The sequence below is a fragment of the Lissotriton helveticus genome, chromosome 7 (assembly GCF_964261635.1).
Source record: "Lissotriton helveticus chromosome 7, aLisHel1.1, whole genome shotgun sequence".
Taxonomy (NCBI): Eukaryota; Metazoa; Chordata; class Amphibia; order Caudata; family Salamandridae; genus Lissotriton; species Lissotriton helveticus.
The window spans coordinates 1509021863-1509036889 of record NC_136068.1 but is presented as its reverse complement, the minus strand read 5'-3'; the positions used below and the strand labels follow the sequence as shown (position 1 = coordinate 1509036889).

At 43.3% G+C, this 15027-nt stretch overlaps 1 protein-coding gene across 1 annotated transcript in view; it reads right to left on the bottom strand.

Annotated features, from left to right (window-relative positions):
* LOC144767508 (sulfotransferase 2B1-like) overlaps positions 1 to 15027 on the bottom strand; it is a 465586-nt gene that overhangs the window by 173882 nt on the left and 276677 nt on the right. Inside the window, exon 5 of the mRNA XM_078650925.1 lies at positions 6412 to 6506. Within this exon, the coding sequence (XP_078507051.1) occupies positions 6412 to 6506 (95 nt within the window). The remainder of the gene's footprint in view (positions 1 to 6411; positions 6507 to 15027) is intronic.

Here is a 15027-nt window from a genome sequence, read left to right as displayed (position 1 = left end):
CGGTCATCTTGAGGTCAGGCTGGTCCCACCAATCCCCTGTTGAGGCCAAGGAGCGGCCATTTTGAAGTCAGGCAACTTCCAGTTTTGCTATCAAGCACAAGCAAGTGCAAGAGTTCACAATAAATACGCACGAGTAAATGCAAAAGGGAAGCCAGGAAACAAGCACAAGCCAATACAAGAGGCTAAACAAGTAAACAAGCACAAGGAAATGCAAGAGGTGAAATAAGAAAGCAAGCACAAGCGAATGCTAGAGATAGACACAAAACAAACACGAGCGAATGCAAGAGGTGAAATAAGAAAACAAGCACAAGCGAATGCAAGAGATAGACACCAAACATGCACGAGAAAATGCAAGAGGTGCAGTAAGAAAACAAGCACAAGCAAATTCAAAGAGATAAACAAAGGCAGCAGTAAATACAAACAAGCACGAGCCAAGACAAGACTGAACTAAACAAGCACAAGTAAATGCAAGTTTTAAACTTGACAAACACCAGCAAATGCAAACTTCAAATGTAAACAAACACCAGCAACTGCAAGTTCTGAAGCAAATAAGCACGAGCAAATGTAAGCATCAGACGTAAACAAGCACAAGGAAACGCAAAGTGTGAACACAAGAAGCACAAGTAAATACAAATTCTGAATGCCACACACACAAGCAAATGCCAATTGCGAATGCAACAACCACCAGCCCATGCAAGTGTCAAACGCAACAAAGCCTGAGCAAATACAAGTCCCAAGCTAAACTTCCAGCACCAAGTGAAAGTTAGCAATTGAAATCAAAGGAAACCAAGAAAATGAATGATCTAGAAACACGAGTAAACAAGAATCGAGGAAGCTTCCGTTCATCAATTAAGTGACTGGTAACCTGCACTAGTCCTGAAAAGGAATATGAGAACAAGACGGCGACATCGCCAAGTACCAGTGCTGAGGAAGCACAAAACACTTGCAGCTAGCACGCTACATTACAGAAAGCAGGAATCCCTGAGACACGAACCGCGCATGCTGCAGCTGAGTATCAGCCATATGGAACTCACTGAGGTCTACTGAGCCAGTCACGCTGAGGGTGGACACCAGGTTGGTAGTGAAAGGGAAAGGTGAAACTGGTGGACACACATTACAGTGGCATACGAGGACTTGCCCCCATCATGTCAGTGCGAAAGGAAACACATAAATCTAAACCCTGCATTGGAATACCACCCCCAGTGACACAGACCAGTAATCAGAGTTTGGGTCCCAGATGGAACCGGTGGCTGGAATCACTGGATGCATTTCTTGAAACAACCGGAGAGCGAACAGATGGCAAATGTCTACTGCTACTACTTCAACTGGTGGGTCACGAAGGCCGACGCCTAATCATAACATTTTCAGCAAAGGACACAGAGACATATAGAAAACTCAAAGAGAGGCTACGTGCTCATTTCAACACAAAGGAAGACGTAGATCATGAACGCATCGTCTTCAACGCAGCACGGCGGGAACCAGGGGAATCAGTACCAAACTTCATAACAAGGTTACAAAAGTTGGTACAATAATGCCAATTCAATACATTCACAAATGAGGAAGCAATTCGTATCGGGGCAATTGAGAGCTGTTCACAACCAGACACACAGCGCAAGATACTTCAAAGGCAATTCTCGCTAAAGGAAATCATCAGGAGAGCCGAAGCTGGAGAGCGAGCCAAAGCAAGAGAATCGTCAAGAGAATTGCGCTTCCATGCAAGAAAGGAAGAAAAGAGAAAGGAGACATCTCTCATGTCAGAGCATAAAGCCCAAGAAACCAAGTACACTAGAAAGAGGGAGGGTAAAGGCAAGCCAGAGACAAGACATCATGAAAGACAAAGTGACATGAAACACTCTGATTCAAACATACACAAGACAAGGGAAGATGGCCAACAAAAGACCAGGACGATCCAGGGTTATGACAGTCTATCTGATATAACCTCATTCAACGTATGTCACAAACTAATCAAGTGGGACACACCACACAAATGGAACAGTTGAAAGCCTGCTCAACAAGTGTGAAGGAATGACAAATGACAAAAAAAAAACTGGACCAGTCATGTCAACCCTGGAAACTGGTACATGAACACACCGAGCAACCCATTGCTCATTAAACTTCGTGGACGAGTCAGAAGAAGTATCCAGCCGTGGAAAACATCACTCCCATGACACAGACATCAGTGCACCCAACAAGCGAGACAAAGAAGAAACAAACCGCATAAGACGGGGTGATTCACTCAGACACCAGAAAGGGATAGGCAAATATACTCAGGACACCCGTGACAACGAGGGAAATGAGAGGAGACAATTAACATTATACGAGTGGGGCAGAGACAAAAGGCCCTGGGATCCAACAAAAGAAATAAATGCTTGGCTAACAAACAATCTTTCCACTGTAGCAGCTGCGAAAGACATGTCTAGAGACGTACCCCAAGAAATGTCCCAAAGATAGCTCCGACTCTAAGAGCAGTTCGTCACGGCCTACCAGCTCAATAAATTTATCAGTCAAAACACACTTGAAAGAATGGTCTCAAAGGAAATCAGCAAAAGACTCCCCTGATTCAGAAGGCATGTCGGTACGATCACTCGGGTCAACAGAATCAAGTTCACGACAACGCCCATGGCATCAATCACCTGAACGCACACTGGACTCAGAGAACTTTCTGCCCGTCCAAAGCAACATATCTCACGCCGATGGCTCAGAATATTTGATCACCCCATCCGGCAACTTGTCATGTCAGTTGCAGTTATATCCAGACCTGAGTAGTGTACCGTCATCCATGACGGGGTCTGCGAGGTTGACTCCAAGGGCTTTCAGAAGAAAAACAAACATATGGGATGCTACACACTGGTTTGGGAAACGACTGTCCCATCACTCTGTCAGGAAGGTAAAGTATGTTGACAAAGATAGATCCTCATCAAGAAGACAAAAGGGGACGAGAGCGGAGCCTGCACATACCCGGGTGGTCAAAGAGTTCAACAATCCAGAGCGCGAGTGGGAGCTGGTAAGACAAAGAGAGCCAGCAAATGGGTCTCAGAACCGAACCAGGACCATCAGTTCGGATAATGCCTTACTGTCTGATACGACGGAGTGCGAACATGAGGACATTGTAGCTCCTGACCGAAAGGACAAAAGAAGCGAAACTACAAGCGGATGCTTGGAAAAACAAGCGCCACAAAGGAAGACAGACTGCTACTACCGAGCCGAGCCATTAGCAGTCACACTGCGAGAAGGAACCGTGATGACTGAGGAATCTGAGAATAAGAGCAAGGACGTTCGTGTTAAGATAACAGAAAGATTGACCAAAGACAGGACCACCGCTGACTCTACACTATTGTTGCTTGAAGAACGAACTGAATTTGAGCTCATACCTGGAGATGTATCTCTGCGGCCTGAACAGACTGTCCGCCAACTTGTGCGGCTGATTGCAGAATTACGAACATGGTGGAAATCAAGTTCATTTTGTTAAGAAAGGGGGAGATGTAAGACTGTGCGATGCAGTCTAGTGTTTGGAGGGTGGAGCTAGAGCAGGGACAGGGAACAGTATGAATGCAGAATAAAGAGCACGTGAAATGCAATATAGTGCAGTGTCGTTATTGTGGAGCACGACGCTACAGAGGGGAAGGGGGTGAGGGGTCCGTGTCCTGTCACGGTGAGAGCAGGCGCTGAGTGCCTTTAACAGGTGCACGGCTCTCAAGTCAAGGTGCCACGGCATGTGCTCCCACCATGACTTCAATCTACTGCCCCCAGAAAAAGTAGTCCTATAGAAATAGAGCTGCCTGGATTACGCTGGCCGCGTGTGCCCACCCTCCTGAAAACGTCTCTTTCACAGTGGCATACCGCGCATCTGACAGGCAGCTGCAGCCCTGGCATGGAAACCTCGAATTCATTCACCAACTGCAATCTTTTCATGTTTTTAGTTGCGAAAAACCCATGTGGTCAGATGCTGCTGTTTGTTGTAAGGACCCCTTTACAGTGGACACGACACCCAGATCCTCAAATAAAAAAATAACCATTTATGGAGCGCGCCCTCCGTAAATGTTTTAAGGGCTTGCGAAGTGATACTCTCACCAGGCTACACCTTGAATCGCCACGTCGTCTGTCCTTCTGATAAGGTCAGCAAAATGGACTTTGTTTACACATATTATGTGACTTAGAAGTGCAATTGAATTTACTGAACAGCAAGACATAAAGATACCTTATCATCCTTGCAGAGATTACATGCAGATCTCTCCTGCATGTGCAAAAAAGACTGTAAATCATGGAAGAAAAAATGCCACGCAGCAGCACAAAATACCGAATAAAATCGGCCAATTAAAAGACAGCAGAAGAGGCATCTATATTCACCAGCAGAAAGTTAAAATTCGGTGTTTCATTTCCGCCTGGGGTTGACTTCACACTGTTTACTTACCGAGGCAGCGTGTTGTCGCTCTTGAAAGATTTTCAGTAGGTTTGTTTTCAGTGTTTACTCTGTCTGCCTTTTGACAACATTCATTAGCACAGGGTGTTTAAAGATTTGCCAACCCTGATTTGTTGAATAATTCACTTCAGTTGGTGAAATGCCCCCGACTCGCTCCCTCCCTCTCGCACTTTCTCTCTCTCTCTCGATGCTGTTTAAATTGTTTCATATTTCAGAGTCCCTTTCATTGGGAAGGGTTTATGTCTTAGACTGTATTGTAAGTGTAAGGAATGCATTCTTTAGGAGTCTCTGCTGCTGCCGATCAACATTCCTCTGTGGTTTCAGATAAAAAATTGGAAGCAATTTTTGTTTAAAATCTGTGGCTAGCATAGCTCTGCAGACACAGGTAAATACAGCCACGCCATGACCTCAATCTACACCAGATGCAACGCACTACTGCACTGTACAGTATGCAGAGAGGCGCATCATCTGTCATTATGCCAGCCTGCACTCTCCGAAGTGGCAACTGACTCCTGTCTCTCTCCACATGACAGCCACACTGTCTTATTATAGGACTGCCATCCTTGGAACACCAAGAGGAGAATGTGCGTTCAAGTTGCGATTTTTTACCAATTATGAGAATCTACCAATAAAACAAACATATCAAGGTATTGGCCTGAGGTAACCTCAGCAATAGACCATCTTATTCCTGTATTAGCTTTAACACCTTACATATGTGAAACTGCCATCAGCTTTGAGGCTGGCATTCCTAATTTGGGGTCAATGGGTTCTAGTCAGGGGTAAAACCCTTTATTTATTTTTGTTGTATGACTAAAAAATGAACACGTACTTGGTGATGATACACTATTAAGTCTGAGAGGAATTTAAATTACAATGGAGTCATTTGTAGAATTTTTCAACACACTTGCTATGCAAAACTGCTGAAATTACACTATTATGCCATTTTGCGTAACAACACGTCATTCATAGTGTTTTAGGGCCAGATGTATCAAGATACACTTTTGCGATTCTCAAATAGCGATTTTTAAGGAATCGCTATTTGAGAATTGCAAAATGGTATGTATATAGAAATCCGCTATTTTTTAGCGATTTCTTAAAATTCCTTAATTGCGATTAGCAAATTGCTAATCGCAATTAAGGAATAATTTCCCATTCATTTCTATGGGCGAGGAGGCCCATAGGAATGAATGTGAAATTATTCTCAATTTGCGATTCGCAATTTGCAAATCGCAAATTGAGAATAATTTCAAGGGTGCAGGGGTGTCCAAAGGATACCCTGTTGCACCCTGAAATAAGCATGGATGCACATGTGGTGCACATACATGCCCTAAGGGCATGTATGTGCATCACATGGAACTTTGAAAAATGCAAAAATTGGCATTTTTCAAGAAATTCGCAAATTACCACCAACTTGAAGTTGGTGGTAATTTGCGATTCCTTAGGGACAATTAGCAACATTTTTTTGCTTCATACATTGCATTTAAGGAATCGCAAATTTTGAGATTCCTTAAATGCAATCGCAAAATAAGGAATCGCAAATTTGCGATTCCTTATTTTGCACTGAAATTTGCTACATACATACCATTTTGCTCAAATGAGTTCGCAAACGCCGACATTTTGGCGTTTGCGAACCCATTTGAGCTTCATACATCTGGCCCTTAGTCTGAATCTGTCCTGGTGCTAAAAATCGATGTGTGGTCGCATTTCACATTAAACATTGCACGAAATGCACATTTATTCTTTGTGTAATTACACACAATTTCGGAAAACAATGATGGTCTATCCCATTAATACAAGAAAGCAAATTTCACAGACCACTGTTCTTAATTAGCAATGCCATATGAATGAATGGTTTTAGAACCATGGGATATAGTGTTACATTAAAACTATAAAACATATTATTAAACTGATTGTCTTTGCTTGCCTTTCATGTGCCTTTAACATACTCCTCAATTGCAAGAGGAGGAACAATACCTGTATCTGTCCTTTACCTTCAGAAGCTCCTCATAGGTGATAAAGAGGATGTTGCTCTTGTCCTTTATCCCCATCCATCCTTTGACATGGTCAAACCAGGAGCCAAAAGGAACTAAAAGACAAATGAGAAGCAACTTATGTTACTAATTAATATGTTTTTTGTAAGTATAAGGTGAACCATACATACCAAAAATATGAGGAAATCTATTCCAATGATTCTGTTCAGATGATGCACCAGTCTTAAAGTGGCATTTCAATCAGGAATACATATTTTGTTACAGAGTCTTATAATTTGTTTTTGTAAGCATATGTTCACTAGGAGGCATCTTAGCGTTAGTACTCAGAGATGTACAAAAGGAAAAATTACACAAGCGAGACTTCAGAGCATTATAACATAAATATTACAAATGTGCTGGCAATGATTTTCTACTAGCTAGAAATGTTTTGGGACATACAGCTCCTAGAAGGAGCATATATGACTCTGGATAATTTGGTGGAGAAGGGGTAATTAAGAAAGGCATTTTTCAGTATCTGAAGTAATACTTCTTCACATACTCATTAATGCAATTTCCAAAGGTCCACTCTCTTATGTGTATTATCCGGTTCTATCTCATATAAGTTGTTCTTCATCAAGAATACGTAAAATAATGCAAACATAGTTCTATGTTTTACGTAAAAAAGTGGAAGTGGAGAAGTGGAGTGGCAAAATATTCTGGAATATTAACTACAAAGTTGAAGGAGAAAAGGGAATGATAGGGAGAAACAGTGAGAGACATTCAAATACAAAAACAGCTACAAAAAGGTTAGTCACTTGCAATTCATTTAAGGAACACCCATTTTAAATCAGTAGCACTACCACAGAAACAAGTTAAAATCAACTCAAGTCAAGTCTTGAAGAAAATCACACACCATACATACATATACATTACATATACCTATATAAATAGCATTGTAAAAATGGAATTTTCTGTAAGAATACCTGTTAAGTTTCCAAGTATTTAGGTTGTTAATGAATTATAGCAAAATACTTGACTCATCCCATAACTAACTACTCCACACAAAGACAAAGATATATTACATTGCGTTTCAGAAGCAGACCAACACCTGTACAACTATAGCTGGTGTCTGGCTCCATAATGTCACAGAGCATAAGGGAAGAGTGAAGAATAGAGCGTGGGCAGCATTTAAATGTTTCCACGTGTGATGACAGTCAGATGTTTACTATTTTCCATAGGTGATGCTTGTTTGTTTTTCCTTTTATTTTCAGTTCTTTAGTTCTCCACCACTGCTATGTGGAACTACATTTGAGTGATTTACACCTAAAATACACTCATAAGGTTACTAGTCATACTTTGAGTCATACATGTCTCCATCTCCTCATGTAAAGGGTGTAGAGACACATATGACTGCTACTATGTGTAAATCTCCTGCTTTTAAAGACAAAACCTGGTAAGCCAATCTCCTTTTCCTGCATCCATCACAACAGGAATCCATCTCTGGCTTCACCAGCCTCCATCTTTACAGGAGGGAACATCTCTGTATTCTTCCAGCATCCATCTTTACAGGACGTGATATCACAACTTTTCCCAGCATTCATTTACTCAATGAGTGGCGTTACTGGTTTCTCTTCAAACTTATTTTTAATGAAAGAAACCAGGAAAGTTGACTTCATTCCCCATCATCCATCGTACAAGAAATGTATATACCAGCATACCCTCAGCATATATCCCTACAGGAAATGACATCACTGCATATCCCATCATCCACCTATACAAGAAGTGACATCGCAGGTTTCCTGCCAAAATCATCTTTAAAAGAAGCCCCACAAGAAGACCCCATTTCACAGCATCCATATCCGAAGGAGCTGCCATAACTATATTTTCATCGATCCTTCTTTACAGGAAGAGAAAACACTGCATTTTGCAGCATTCATCTCTATAGAAGAGACATCACTAGTTTCCCCCCGAAAGCGGTCTTTAATAGATGATACTAGGCAAGCAGACCTAATTTCCAGGAATCCATCCCTACAGGAAGTGACATCACTAATTTCCACCATCATTTTCTTCCTGCTATTCTAAATTTGTCAACACTTTGAATAATTCTATTAACTGGGTGCTCCCAAATAAGGGCTTAGACAGACAATGTCGCCACCAGTTTAGACTTCTTCAGACTTGAAAGGACGTGGGGCCAGATTTTCTCTGATCCAGATATTCTAGTTTCATCATGTGTCAGACACACCTCATGTGTGACCTGGCATCCTTGGTGAGGGTTTCCCCCTAACTTTCTGCCTTCAACCCTCCTGTTTTGCTGACTTCGTTTTAGCTGGTGTTAGGACTCTGTGCACTTTACCCCTGCTAACTAGTGCTAAAGTGTGTGTGCTTGTTCCTTAAAGCATGGCAGAAGTAACTTATACCCAACTGGCATATTTAATTTATACGTAAGTCCCTAGTAAAGTGGCACTACCTTTGGCCAGGGCTTGTATATTAAAAGCTACAAGTAGGCCTGCAGAACTGATTGGCACTTCCTATGACCAGGGCCTGTAAATGAAATGCTGCCAGTGGGCCAGCATCATTGATTGTGCCACTCACATAAGTGGCACTGAGAGCATTTCTCAGGTCTGCCACTGCAGCCTGTGTGTGCAGTTTTAAATATGCCATGTCAGGCAAAATAAACATTTTGCCGGGAAAAAACCTCCCTTTTTAATGCATGTAAGTTTACACTAGGGTAGGCCTTAGACAGCCCAGAGGGCAGGGTGCAAATATGTTTAAAAAGTAGGACATGAACTTTTAAGATTTACATATACTGGTAGTTAACAACTCTTAAATCCGTTATTCACTACTTCAAGGCCTGACTCCCCTATAGGAGAACATTGGAGTTATTTTCTTCTTACCTTTAGTAAGTGATCTGAATGGGAGCAGATAACCAGTTCATGTTTGGTGTCTTCGGAATTGTAATGAAAAATCCTTTGTTATGGAACCAGGCTACTTCTTAATTTGGCTGCTATATGATTCAAGCAGAGATCAATGGAAACATTTCAATTGATCTGGTTATTTATTTAACCTTTTCATATATACATTTTATATGTCTTTTTCTTATTCAAAATACGTATGAAATGGGACAAGCACTTGTTCATTCAGAATGAATATACAACTCAGATACAAAAATACAACATGTATATACTCATTACATGACTACATATAGAAAAACAAATGTTTATACACCAATCAAAGTTAACAAAAGGCAGACCCTCCAAACTACAATTCATTTCATCATAGAAGCAGAATGCCAGACATTGGGAACAATAATGGAACCAGTTGGGGTTAAATCAGCATTACAATTCCCTCAAACTGTAAACTGCCAACATATGCCAATCCCTCAATGTAACACCACGATGCAGATGCATTTCAAGACCCTTGTGAACTCCGGAGACTCCCATCAGGACTTCTGAATTATGAATACTGGTGTAATCTGCAGAAATAAAAACATAAAAAGAAGGCTATGGGTTCTTTTCAGGCCCTCCCTTTGTCTGAACTGTACGTAGAAACTAGATCAAATTAAATTACCCGATGGGTGCCACTTATTACCATCAGTGGTGTCCCTTGTCACTGATAGGGAAAGTTTTTTGTGAAAGAATCCCTGTTGTGACAGGAACTGCTGCAAATATTCATTTAGACACGTTTTCCTCGGTGTCTATATCCCGTCTATGGAACAAAAGCGCATTCAAGTTTCAGTCTGACTGAATCAAAGTTGAAAAGCGTGGGTAATAGCTTGAACGCATACCTGGAAAACTTCTGTTTTCAAACGTCAGCTTTATTTCATGCAGAGGTCACTATTTGCAACAATGTATCAATCGGAAATGGCTTCCGCGTCTCTGAAAACACAAACGGATTGAGGATTCACTTTGTCCCGTGCTTGCGAGTGGTGCACGCTGTCTATACTTCAGGACTATGTTATTGCTTAATCGGCTGGAAGATACATGCTTGTTCAGCGTTTTCCTTCCAATTACGTTGCGCGACTCGGGCAGCAACATGCATTTCCTGTTGGTATAAGGTTTAAAACACTAATTGGTGCATTGAATTGTGGACAATGTAGTTTCTGCTGTTGAGCCAATGATGGTGGGACAAGTGTGAAGGTTCCCTGTCAGAATTACATTTTGCACCGGCAATGTGTTCTGGGAGCTGTAGTTTCTCTCAGCTGTCAAGCAGAATGAATGGGATTAGGGTCAAAGTCATGCCCTGGATAATTCTGTCATTTCATTTAATCCAGTAAGGGCACTGTTACATTTTAAAATCAAATAGTCTTCTTTCTGTAGGAGTGCTGCATCTGTGTCAAAAATCCTGCATGGATCTTCCAGCGGATTAAGAAAGAACTAAGGGCCCCATTAGGATGGCGGGCGAAAATAGGACCAACAGCCAGGGGTGCCACATATTCAACATTGCGGCGGGTGCTGCTGTAAGCAGCACCCACCGCAATGCCAAAGAGGCATTTTGCACAGTGCCTGCCACTTTGAGCACGGCAATGTAGGGGGGTATAATAGGTAACCCTCAAGTACAGCCCCCCCAACTCCCAGGGGCCTGCAACAGGCCCCCCGAAGCAATTCCCGCCTGCCTTTCCATAGCGGCATTGCCGCCATGGAAAGTCCTTTGATTTAACCCATGCTAATTTGGATGGTGGTGCCTAGTAGGCACTGCACAATATTAGTCCCCAGTATGCCTGGCAGGCAATCGTAACGATTGCCGACCGGCCGTAAAAGCGGTGGATGCACTTTGCGTCCGCCGCAAAATCCCACGCCATTGTAATATGGCGGGGGGTTTCGCTCGTTACGATGTTGTGGCGGTCGCCACTGCCGACTCGGCGGTGGAGAATGTCACAACATCCTAATGAGCCCCATAGTCCTCAAGTATAGACAGCGTGCACCACTCATGAGCACGGGACAAACTGAAACACTTAATCCGTTTGTGTTTCAGAGTTGCGGAGCCATTTCCAATTGCTACATTGTTGCAAGTAGTGACCTCCGCAGTAAATAAAGACTGGAGCAAAGCTGAAGTTTAAAAAAAAATGTTTTCCAGGTATGCATTCAACCTATTATGCGTGCTTTTCAACTTTGATTCATTCAGAACGAAACGTGAAACTTTATTTGTTACATTGAAGAATTGGCATATGTTGGATGTTGAATTGTAATGCTGATTTTACCCCGACAGGTTCCATTATTGTTCCCAATGTCTGGCATTCTCATTCTATGATAAAATGAATTGTAGTTTGAAGGGCCTGCCTGTTTGTTAACTTTGATTGGTGTATCAACATTTGTTTTTCTATACGTAGTCATGTCATGAGTATATACTTTTTTTTGTATGTGTGTTGTATATGAACAAGTGCTTGTCTCATTTCATACGCATTTTGAATAAAAAAAGACATATAACATTTTTATGCGCAAAGGTTAAATAAATGAGCAGATCAATTGAAATGTTTCCATTGATCTCTGCTTGAATCATATAGCAGACAAATTAAGAAGTAGCCTGGTTCCTTTTTGGGTACCAGGTATTAAGGCCCTACCCGGCTACTGTTTCTCGGGCCTAACCCCCTTTTTGCCTGACTTTTAGAAAGTTGGCATTTTCCTTCCATGGCCATTTAGTGTATGCAGCTTGTCTCTGGGTCGCATGCCTAGGTGTAGCTGACAGTTGGGCTTTGTTAGAAATGGGATTTCTGGTTGGCCAGGGCAAGCGCCTAAGCCAGGCAGAAACCGCCACTAGTCAAGGCAAGGGAGTTACACACCAAAGATAACCCCTTAGTAGCTTGGCAGAGCAGTCAGGCATATGCCAGAGGCAATGTGTAAAGCGTTTGCGCAGCACACTCACACAGCAGCGACACACTAGGCACACCACAAAAGAAACTCTACGTAAGGTTATATCAAAAATAGCCTTTGTATTGCTCATAAAACACATTGGAACATAATCACATATATACACTGTGCCACCTGGCATGACTTTACAAGGATTATATATACTACATGGCCAATTGGGCCACCATCACCATATCACAACTCACAATTAGTGGAGACAACCAGTAACTACTGGCAATAGTGCACTCAGCAAAAACACCTTAGGCATACATCCTAATCATCAGCATTTCATAGAAGCGCATATTACACATATACCGCCTCAGTGCACCATAGTAAACACGGGTCACAATACCCCTCTCATTAACAAAACTCAGTTGTAAACGTAACTGACCATGGGTGCGCACATCACACCAACAGCATCAGCACATTATGGCAAGACTTTGCAGGAGGCCCAAATCCCCTCCCTCCGTGACACTCTCCCCAAGTCAGTGTTCCCATGCCCTGCAATTCCACCTTAGGGAAAAATTCCCCCCGATATTTAGGGAGTGCATTAGGCCCGAATCACCCCCCCTCCTCTGTGTCAAAACACACATAGGAGGCCTCTCCCTATCTCGGGCACCGAGGGGGGAGGAAAGCCGCCCCTTGTTCTTTTCTCCTGTCCTCTGACTCAGAATGGGCAATGGCCCTGCCCTCACAAGGCCTCCAAACTAGCCCCCTAGCTCCTGGTGCAGCAGAAACAATGCCCGTAATGCAAAGGGGGCAGGGATGCAACTCACCCTTGTCTCCTCAAAAGAATGCCCCCGATGTTGCAGCTGCCCGCAATCCAGCGGCGCAACTGTGATGATAGTTAAGCAACAACAGCTCAGGCTAATTTGCTGGGTGGCATTTCCTCCATTCTCCCTCCAGCTTGGTTTTCTACGGCCGGCCCTACCCCCTCAACAGACTGCCAGTGGACTTTGGTCTGCCTGCAACTAGGCTTCACTTCTGCCTGCCTCAGTAACTACGCAGGGCTCTCCTCCTTCTTACAGGAGCCCCGCTCACAGTCAGGCGCTGGTGCCTGAGTACCTGGTGAATCCTAACAGCCTGAGAATATGGAGTGAAATCTCAATCCGGCTCAGAATCTCCTGCCCTCATCCTGGCATGTTCTCCTCGGCAAAACCAGATGTCCAAGGAAATCATACAGACGGGGGAGTATTGCACATGCTGTGAACACCCAGACTACTATGCTTGCACTCAGCCCCAGGAACAGAGGCAGAGACTATGAAGCGCTTCACCAGTGCTGAACTTCAGAGGGCATATAGGGCAGGGCTTGGCTGGGCCCAGGCAGGCCAGCTCACAGGGCCCTCTGCCAGAGGGGTAGCCCTTTGAGGCAGTCCCTCCTGGAACCCAGCAGTCCGCCAACCAGCATCAGTTCAGTAAGCTCCACATATGGGGTCACAGCTCCAATATTTATATCCTATAAAGTCTTTGTTCTGCCCTGGCACAGGGCACTGGACCTGGTCCAAAAAGTTCTGGGGGGCACTTAACAAGTGCACTACAATCACCATTGTTGGTGTAGGCTCTGGCCCCAGACACACCACAGGGGAGTGAAGCAAGCATTGTGGAAGGCAGGCACAGTCCTATTCAGGGTCAGGTGCTACTCCTACCACTACTCCAAATGCAGATCAGCTTATTCAGCCTAGCACTGACTCACCCAGCCCCTCTGGAGCCACTGCACCTCCCAGCCACTGTCACCCAGAGCCAGACATGCAATACACAACAGGCAGGCACAAAAGCACATAGCACACTAAAATGCCCACTTCTAAAATTGGCATTTCCAAAATAGTGATAATAAATCTGAAAACACCATCATGCAAGCATTTACTACCACTATTCCAAACATATCAAATTTGAGCACGCTACTCCTCTCATGTGAGAAATTACCACTGAAACACATATCAGGGAATCCCCAATGCATTCCTATGAGAGGGCAGCCTCACAGCAGTGAGAAAACAAATAGGCTGTTTGTCACTACTAGGACATGACACAGAATTAAGGCACATGTCCCACCTTTTACCTACATTGCACCCTGCCCATAGCACTAGCTAGGGCCTACCTTAGCGGTGACCGATATGTAGTAAAAGGAGAGTCATAGACGTGGCAACCACTTTACGTGCCACGTCACAGTGGAAGTGAACTGCGCGTGCAGGCCCTGCAATGCCAGAGGCCTGAGACAGGTTTGAAAGGATACTTTGGTGAGTGGCGCAAGCAGCCCAGCAATCCATCAGTAGCATTTAATTTACTAGCCCTGGGTATATGGGATGCCACTTTACAAGACACTGATAGGTAAATTAAACACGCCAAACAGGTGTAGACCAATCTTACCATGTTTATCAAAGAGAGCACATGCACTCTAACACTGAACAGCAGTGATAAAGTGCCCGGAATCCTAAAACCATCAACACCAGGTCAGAAAAAAATACCAGGAGGAAGGCAAAAAGCTCAGGGATGACCCTGCAAAAAGGGCCAAGTCCAATAGGCTTTATGTATTCCTCCTACACAGCCACACACAGTTTTGGTGTGCTTGAATGGGCCATCACTTATAATACAGGGGGAACCCAAGTAACCACACGGCATCTGGGTAATAATACAGGGAATAATGAAAATGATGCCTAGGGAAAAATAGTGCAAGCAATTGAAGGATAGAGATACAACTAATTATCTCTTCCTATTTGAGTTTACTCTCTTCCGAAAAAATCTATATTTATTTAAGCCTCTTCAAACAATGGCAAACCAGAAAGAATTAAGATTTCTT